Here is an 8,993-nt window from a genome sequence, read left to right as displayed (position 1 = left end):
AGGAGAGGGGCTGGGAAGCACTAATTTCCTCTCTCCAGGGCTGGGCCACAGGAAATCCAACCCTCGTGCTTCCCAAGGTGCTTCCTGCAGATAAAGTGGCCTTCTGACAGGCCCCTTCCTGCTCCCCCCTTTCCCCAGCCCTCCCATCCTGCCCTAGTCCCCAGGGGACCCTCAGCAACCCCAGTCCAGCCAGGCCAGTGGCCTTGGGAAGAGTCTGGACAAGGGGGTGGGAGGTCTGGGCATCCTGGGGCCACACTTCCGGGCAGGGAGGGTCCGCCCAAGCTTGAGGAGAAAGCAGGACCAGACCCACAGACAGCGCTGGAGATTCGGCTCTGTGGGGTCAGTGGAGCCCTGGGAGGCAGAGATTTTTTCCTAAAGGGGTAGCGGATGGAAGAGGAGGCTCTCTCAGGGGTTAAGGCTGGTCCTTGGGAAGGGGGCCTTGCTCTGGGGTGATCAGAGACGGTTCTGGGGGCAGAGGGGTGGGTATTGCGGGGGGAGGGGCTTTGTGATGGGCAGGTGGTGGTCAAGGTGGCTGTGTGGGGAGGGATCTGTTCTTGGAGGGGGGTACCAAGTACTGTTCGTGTGGGGTTAGGGTGTTTCCAGGTTGTCATGGGGAGGAGTAGGGAGGTTTTCTGTGTGTAGGGGGTTCATTCAAGTTTATTCCTGGGAGCCTCGGGGGATCCAAGACTGTTCTTGGAGAAGACTGGGTGAGGCTGGGGGGGGGGGGCAGGGACTCTTTTCTGCCAGGGACCAGAGGGTGTGCCCATGCTTGGTTGTTTTATGAACATTATCAAGTACGTCCAGCGAGAGGGCGAGCAGCTCCGCTATGGGGGTCAGGGCCTTTCTTTGGGGGCACAGTCAAGGCATGGCCGGGAGTTCTGTGGGAGTCAGGAGCTATTTCTCGGGAGATCAGGGATATTCCGACATTTAGGGGCTGCTCTTTGCTCTCAGGGGTCTTGGGGGCACAGGTTTCGCAGCACTGGGGTAGTTCTGTAAGGTTTATTAGTGTTGGGGGGGTGGCATGCTCCAATGGGGCGGTGGTGCCTGAGCTAGTTTCTTTACTGCGCTCCCCTCTTCTCCGCCCACTCATCACCCCCTCCCGCGTTGCCACGACAACGTGTAAAACTAAAATTCACTTCCCCGTTGCAGGTGGAGACTAGTAGCGCCCCCTCCCCTAAGGCTGTCCTCATAGGTCGCGCCCCCATCCTGTCGTCGCTAAGGTGACGGAAAGGGGGCGACAGGCGTTGGTCTAGGCAGACCAGGGGGCCTGGAGGGTGGGGAGGAGGAGAGGCGGCCTTGGAGTCCAGACAGAACTCCCCAAACTCGGCTGGGGATGCGGGAAGCCGCGCTGAACACTATTCAGGGTGGTCGTAAGGGTTAAGTCGGAGGGTTAATTGGCTCTTGCTGTGGGAGAGCCCCTAGCCCCTCCCTGGCCCCGATGTCTCCTCCGTCTCACACCCAGGACTGGGGCAGGGTTGGTCACCGTCATCTCCCCCGGGCCTTGAGTGGTGTAGGGAGGTCGGTAGAATGGGGGAGAAGCTGCCACCCCCGGAAATTAATTCTCCCGTTTTTCTCTCCCCTTCCTGCCCTCTCTGGTCCCTGTGCCCAACGCGGACCCCACCCCAGCTTCAGGACCCCCGCCTCGCGGAATCTTCCTCGGTGGTCCGCGGATGCTCGCACGCAGCCGAAGGCCGGCGCGGCCCTCGCGGCTCAGCCACTCCCCCCACGCCAAGGCCTAGGACTCCCCACACCCCCCGCACAGCCCCCAGGGCCCCCGCCCTGTGGGGCGGCCCAGGCCCACCGCACGAACCCTCCCACCTCACCCCGGGACCCGTACAGTCCCCTTCGCCCCCGGTCCCCGGCTGGCCCTGAGCCCTCCCGGCCCCCGCCTCCGGCGCAGCCCCCTTGCCACCCCCGCTTCCCTCCCGGCTCAGGCCCCCTCCCCCCGCCGCCCCCGCCCCCGGGGAAGGCAGGCGCCGAGCTGAGCCGGGGCCGATGCAGCTGAGCCGCGCCGCCGCCGCCGCCGCCGCCGCCCCTGCGGAGCCCTCGGCGCAGCTGTCCCCCGCGCCGGCCCCGGCCCCGGCCCCCCCCGGCCCCCTCCCGCGCAGCGCGGCCGACGGGGCTCCGGCGGGGGGGAAGGGGGGGCCGGGGCGCCGCGCGGAGCCCCAGTGCGCTCCGCTCCCGGCCGCGAGCCGCCCGGGCTCCGGCCCGGGCGCCGGCGCGGGGATGGACGGCCCCGGGGCCAGCGCCGTGGTCGTGCGCGTCGGCATCCCGGACCTGCAGCAGACGGTAAGCCCCACCGCCCCGTCCCGGGAGCGCCTCCGCCCTCCTCGCCCAACCCCCCCCTACCCCCCCCCCCCCCACCGGCGCGCTCTGAGGCGGGTGCCGGGACCCCAGGCCCGCGGCTACTCACCCCTCCCCCGCCGCCTCCGCGGAGACCCTCCCCACCACCCGGGCGGGGGCGGGGCCCGGGGAAGCACCGCCCTTGGGGCGGGTCCTCGCCTGCTGGACGCGGAGGCGCGGGGTCCGGGGCTTGGGCTCCGGAGCCCCGGACTCCTACGGGGGCTCCCGGGACTTGGCGCCCTGCGCCGGGCCGGGCGCGGCCGGTCCGCGCTCACCCGGTCCGCACTCATGAGCCCGCTCCGCCACAGAAGTGTCTGCGCCTGGACCCGGCCGCACCCGTGTGGGCCGCCAAGCAGCGCGTGCTCTGCGCCCTCAACCACAGCCTCCAGGACGCGCTCAACTACGGGCTCTTCCAGCCGCCCTCCCGGGGCCGCGCCGGCAAGTTCCTGGACGAGGAGCGGCTCTTGCAGGAGTACCCGCCCAACCTGGACACGCCCCTGCCCTACCTGGAGGTGAGTGGCGGGTGGGGGCGCGCGACCGGGGGCGGGAGGCGAGTGCCTGGGGCGCGACCACGGAGTTCCGGGACAAGAGCAGTGAAGGGCACGGCAGTGAGGGACACGGACCGGAGGAGTCAGCCGTGTGTGTGTGTGTGTGGGGGTGTCTGTGTGTGCCCAGCGCAGTGAACGGTGTATACAGTGTGTGCGCGGGGCGCAGTGTGCGGTGTGTGTAGCGTGTGAGGTGTGAGCAGTTCGTGCGGCGAGACTTGTGTGTGGCGTGCAGTGTTTGCAGTCAGCGTCTTGTGTGGTGGGAACAGAGTGGTTCTGCGGAGCGGGGTGCGAGTGCGCAGAGCAGTGTGTGGGGTAAGCCAGCGAGTTACCTGTGTGCACATCTGTTCCCTTCCCCCGCCGTGGAGTCTCTGAGGGCAGACCGATGTCTTTCTCATTTGTGCACCCATTCATAATGGCAAGGATGTTGAGTGCACTGTCAGGTGTGAGGACAGACTTACAGCTTGGGGTGGTGGTGGCAAGTGCAATGAGCATTAAAGTGAGCTTTATGGTGGTTGAGCTCAAAGTTGGCTTGGCCTCTGGTGGCACAGGGAAATGGGGTTAGTTCTACTCAGGGCATGTCTAGGAAGGTAAGCCTGGAATCAGGTCTTGGAAAAGGAGTGGCATTTTCCAGGGCATCCTGGGGTGGGAATGAGAGAGAAGGGGCTGTTGCAGGTGATGGGACAGCAGGCGTGCAGCCCATCCATGTCCATGGTAGTCCGTATGAGATTTGTGTGGCTGGCCGGGTGAGCAAGTAGGACTTGGTTTTGTGCACGCATTCGCTCACTCAGCCCAGGCGGGTGCCTTTTCTCTGCCTTTTCTTTACCTGAGCAGTTTCGATACAAGAGGCGAGTTTATGCCCAGAACCTCATTGATGACAAGCAGTTTGCAAAGCTTCACACTAAGGTAAGGAGGGGCCACAGAGAAGGGACTCCAGAGGTTACCTCCTGGCCCCCATGAGCAGTGTTCGCTTCACCCCAGCCTTGACTGGATTTTGTGATATCAACAATGTCATTTAAAAATTCCCAAGAGCCCTCTCTCTGCTCCCAGCATCCTCCACCCTGGCTTGGGACTGACCACAGTCCCTCCAGCTTGGTTCAGGCTGTTTTCTCTTGTGTCAGGGCCCCGGAGTAGGCGTTGGGGCAGCTGGAGGGCTGGGTGCAGACTCCAGCACCATGGCTGTTGTGTGCGTGGTCTGGTGATGGGTTTCAGTCAGATCAGACTCTTGCTCACCCCTCTGGTGGGCCCCTGGCTGGGGGTGGTGGTGGAGTGTGATAGGGTATGGTGTCTTGGTGAGAGCCTGGATGGAACGGAAGTGAACAAGCACCTGATGTCCTCAGTTAGGGGAACTGGGAGGGGGTGGGGAGAACAAGGAGCCTAGCACTTAGTGGTCCGCCAGTGCTGGGCACTCATAATTAGGCATCTCAATTTTCTCCTGGGAAGGACTATCATTATCCCATTTTCCAGATGAAGATACTGAGTCCCAGAGAAGTGACGTGACTTGCTTACAGGTGTGCAGCCAGTGAAACGGGCTGAATCCAGATCTGTCTGACGCTGGGGCCCTGTGCTTAGGGACACCTACTGAGCATCATTGCTAGGTGGGCCTGACCCCGAATGTTCTTTGGGGGCCACCTCACTGCCTTCTCTGAATGTAGGAGAGGTAATGTGGGTGTCACGGCCCCTACCCACAGGCAGACCCCTCAGCTCCCACCTCAGGTTCCAGTGACCAGGGGACGTTTGCTTACTGGACACTTCATTGACTGTCTCTGGAGCCTGTCTCGTTTTAGGAGAAGGATCTGAGCACTGTCACCTCTGGGTGCAGTGACCCCTCTGTGACCATGGAGCCTCCATGCCGGGCTTTTCTGCTGCCCCTGGGGCACATGGGGATAGAGGCCATGATTTTGGCTGGACAGAGACTGCCCTCGCTCTCCACTTGGCCCACTGTGACCCTGTCACTCTGGGTTCCTCCCCAAATGGTTACCTCTTCTCTAAAACTGTCCCGAGCAACCCACAGGACACTGGTGACTATTGACCTCTAGTGAGTCCCACTGGGTTTTAGATTGAGTTTCAACTCCTTACCCCAGCCCAGCATGTTTCTGCCTGCCTGGACTCTAACCAGCCCTCACCATCACACCATCCCCTCTGGGTCTGGCTGACATCTCCCCCCTGTCATGAGCACCCTTCCTCCTGTTTGATTGTCTAGACTCACCTTAGGAGGACACCTCCTGTGAAGTGGTTCCCATGGTGCTCTCTCCTATTTCTGATGCAGTCTGAGTGTTTGTAGAAGACCCGGGGCCTCCAGCCAAGGCAGCTTGCCTTTTGCAGGCAGCATCTGTAGCATTAGCCTCAGTGAGGCTTTGCAGAGTGAATTAATGCATGACTAGGTCAATGAATGAAAGGCAAAGTCATGTCACAGGAGGGGCCACCCACAGGTGAGGAAGGGCCTCAGGGATAGGGGTCTGCCTTGGGTGATCTCATGAGGAAGAAGGAACAGACCACCTTGGGAGTGATGGGGCTGTGGGCTGTGGTGGGGGTGGCTCCTGCCTGGGTGCCTTGGGCTCTTCCAGGCTGGGCAGCTTGGGGCAGCATGGCTGAGGAGAGGAGTCAGAGCAGTGGTGAGGCTGGGGTAGGAAATTTGCTTGGGGGCATGACCAGGGCAACCTGTACTTGATGAGGGGCTAGCTGGGCTGAGACTGACTGTTGCAGTGGGCCGGGGATGCAGGGAAGGACTTTAAGCAGCACCTGGGCCCAGTGAGCTGAGACGGCCATGTGAGAGTACAGGACTTAAGGTGATATGTTGGGTGACAAGGTCATGGTGTAGGGTGACAGGTGTGAGGAGGTGGGGCAGTACCTGCTCCTGTAGGGTGACCGGTGGCCTGAGGCTTACTGGTGGGAGGCGGGTGGCAGATGATTGTAACTGTGGTGCTGGGCTGACCAGGACGGCTGGGTATTCCAGGCAAACCTGAAGAAGTTCATGGATTACGTCCAGCTGCACAGCACGGACAAGGTGGCCCGCCTACTGGACAAGGGGCTGGACCCCAATTTCCACGATCCTGACACAGGAGGTGAGAAGCAGAGCAGGAAGGGCATGGCTTTGGAGTGGTTGGGACCTTAACCTTCATCTGTCTCTTGAACTCAGAGTGTCCTCTGAGCCTTGCGGCCCAGCTGGACAATGCCACGGACCTGCTGAAGGTGTTGAGGAACGGCGGTGCTCACCTGGACTTCCGCACTCGAGATGGGCTCACTGCTGTGCACTGTGCCACGCGCCAGCGGAATGCGGCAGCTTTGACGGTCAGTGTGGGCGGGGCCCTGGCCTGGAGGGGCGCATGGCCCAGCGCGGGGAGGAAGCTGGGTCCCGCATGAATGCTGAGGCTCCTTGCCTTCAGACCCTGCTGGACCTGGGCGCTTCACCTGACTACAAGGACAGCCGCGGCCTGACGCCCTTGTACCACAGTGCCCTGGGGGGCGGGGATGCCCTCTGCTGTGAGCTGCTTCTTCACGACCATGCTCAGCTGGGGACCACAGATGAGAACGGCTGGCAGGAGATCCACCAGGTGGGCAGGGAGTGTGAAGGGGCAGGGGGAGTGTCAGCCTCTGTCTGGGGGTAGGAGGGAGCTTCCTGGCTCTGTGAGGCAGTGGGGGCTTTCCCGACCCTATTGGTAGGATTGAGGGTCCTGCACTCTGTTCGGGGACCCAACAGCATCTCTCTCATCCCCCAGGCCTGCCGCTTTGGGCATGTGCAACACCTGGAACACCTGCTGTTCTACGGAGCTGACATGGGGGCTCAGAACGCCTCAGGGAATACAGCCCTGCACATCTGTGCCCTTTATAACCAGGTGTGACTATATGTGTACGCATGCATGGGTGCGTGCAGGTGCTCCTGTGCAGTGCTTGCTTACCTGTCTAGTCCTGTGTGTTACTTCCTGGGTGCGTGTTCTGTGGCCCGCTGTGAACTGTGGCCTTCCAGGCCTATGTGTGCACATCTGTTGCCTGAGCACACGTTACATGTGTGTTCCAAACAACCGGGTATGAATCGTGCACATCTGGGCTTTCTGGGCCAAGCGGGACCTGACCTGCTCATCCCTAGCCAGTGCATACGGGCACTGGACATGTCAGTGTGGGTGGGTGTGCCCTGGACCCCCCTATGTGCCCCAGTGTGTGCTGTTGCATCCTGACTGTGCCCCTCCAGCTGCCCACTTGTGACCCCCACTCCAACCCTCCCAACAGGAGAGCTGTGCTCGAGTCCTGCTTTTCCGTGGAGCTAACAAGGATGTCCGCAATTACAATAGCCAGACAGCCTTCCAGGTACAAGAGTGGTTTACGGGAGCGTGAGGCTGACCCCTGGGTGTCTGTCTCTGTGTGACTTGATCTCTCTGGACCGTGGTTCTTACCCTGTAAGGCAATAAGGGAGCTCTCACTCCAGGACTGGCCCAGGGTGAGATAGAGGAAGGGGGTGGGCAGTGCAGCGCCCAGCTCGTGGACTGGGGGGATTCACTGTGGACGGTTCCCTTGTCTTCCTTCCAGGGAAACAAGAGGGTCATAGTCCTCTGGGGTCAGGGGAGAACCAGTGTGGGCTTGACCTGCCAGAGACAGGTGGAGTATAGAGGCCAAATCAGGGGTGAGAGGATTACTTCCAGTCCCTGACTTAATTCAGGTGATGTTTCTGAGCCCCTTCTCCAGGGGACTTTGGTTCTTGGCACCAGGCGCATGAGTTTCTCTGTGGCCTGGAATTTGTGGGTGAGGGAATTAAGACCATGTTATGGGGACTTTTCGACCTCAGAGGGAGCTGGGATTCTGTTCTCAGTGGAAATGAGGGCCTTCAGAGGTCTCCTCAGAGATGTGAGGAAGACAGGTAGGTCCTCTGTGGCTGTCCAGTCAGGGGACAGACACAGCAATGGAAGAGCCTGGTGGGTTTGGGCGAGTCTGGAAGGGCCTGTTGGATGACTAGATGCAGAGACAAGGGAAGGGAAGAAGGAGGGTGACAGGTATGAGGCAATGGTGGACCATGGCTGAGACAGGAGCGATGGTCTGTGTGGAGGGGCTGTTAAGAGAATCAGTAGGGTGACCCATAGGCCTGGACTGTCCTGGTTTTAGCTCAAAGTCTCATGTCCCAGGAAACCTCTTAATCCCTTAGGGTGGTGGGTTAGACAGGGGCCAGGGTCTGAGCCTGGGGCCCCCAACCAAGGAAGACCCCACACAGGAGCCCAGGCAGGATGCACAGTGGCCAAGGGGGGCAGGTTTGGCACCCCTGAGTCCCCTCTCTCACCCTCCCTCCTCAGGTGGCCATCATCGCAGGGAACTTTGAGCTCGCAGAGGTCATCAAAACCCATAAAGACTCAGATGTTGGTGAGTTCTGCCCAACCCAGGTCCCTGTTGGATGTGGATTTGTGGGGGTTGTCATGTCCCCAACAGGTACAGGGGTCAGTGGGGTTGGTATAAGGGAGCCCCCCATACCCTGAGCCTCTTCCTTGCAATTATACTTTGGTCAATGGTCCGTTAATGGCCCCTGAAGGTATGGGGAATCTGCCGAGGGAAGGGCCTGTGTGGAGTGGACAAAGGATCTGAGTAAGGGTTGAGAGCATGGTTAGGTTAGGGCTGTGGGTTGGAGCCATTGTTGAGTTTAGGGGTCGACTTAGGTTGAGAGTGCTGTTGAAGTGAGGGTCAAGGTTCATTTCCTGTTAGGTCACTGGGGACATGGGGCAGTGAATCTCAGCCATTGACCCTCGGTGTGTCACTCTTGCCTGGAGCAAGAGCTGGTTTAAGTAGCCCATAGTGTGCTTCAGTAGGACAAGATCATGTAAAGAAAACAAAATACAGTGGTCAGGATGCAAATGGAGAAGGGAAGAGCTATCTTCAGGGCACTGAGCTCTGAGCCAGTGTACCAGGGGAGCCCAGGATATGCCTGACTCATGGTCCTGAAGGGGAAACCAGGAGATGCCACCTGGTCTTGACTCTAGGGCAGGCAGGAGGATGGGCACAGCCACCACACTGGAGCCTCAAGGAGGTCCCCACCCACTCCCATGTCGGTGGTGGGTGCCGGGCTGCTCTGGGACCTGTCCTTGGGATCCTGCCTTCTCTCTCTTGTGTGAAGTGGGTAGGGCTATG

At 60.8% G+C, this 8,993-nt stretch overlaps 1 protein-coding gene across 4 annotated transcripts in view; it reads left to right on the top strand.

Annotated features, from left to right (window-relative positions):
• Positions 1 to 200: 200 nt before the first annotated feature.
• Positions 201 to 8,993, top strand: part of SHANK3 (SH3 and multiple ankyrin repeat domains 3) — a 48,727-nt gene continuing 39,934 nt past the window's right edge. For all 4 annotated transcript variants that reach the window (XM_087868568.1, XM_087868570.1, XM_087868569.1 and 1 more), the window contains exons 1-10: positions 201 to 339; positions 1,627 to 2,289; positions 2,652 to 2,855; positions 3,723 to 3,794; positions 5,845 to 5,953; positions 6,028 to 6,179; positions 6,275 to 6,442; positions 6,608 to 6,724; positions 7,116 to 7,193; positions 8,168 to 8,234. In XM_087868568.1, coding sequence (XP_087724694.1) covers positions 1,996 to 2,289; positions 2,652 to 2,855; positions 3,723 to 3,794; positions 5,845 to 5,953; positions 6,028 to 6,179; positions 6,275 to 6,442; positions 6,608 to 6,724; positions 7,116 to 7,193; positions 8,168 to 8,234 — 1,261 coding nt within the window. In that variant the 5' untranslated portion in view covers positions 201 to 339; positions 1,627 to 1,995. The remainder of the gene's footprint in view (positions 340 to 1,626; positions 2,290 to 2,651; positions 2,856 to 3,722; positions 3,795 to 5,844; positions 5,954 to 6,027; positions 6,180 to 6,274; positions 6,443 to 6,607; positions 6,725 to 7,115; positions 7,194 to 8,167; positions 8,235 to 8,993) is intronic.

Source organism: Ursus americanus, chromosome 17 (genome assembly GCF_024610735.1).
Source record: "Ursus americanus isolate L20-20 chromosome 17, mUrsAme1.1.p, whole genome shotgun sequence".
NCBI classification, from domain to species: Eukaryota; Metazoa; Chordata; class Mammalia; order Carnivora; family Ursidae; genus Ursus; species Ursus americanus.
This window is presented reverse-complemented; position numbering and strand designations above follow the sequence as displayed.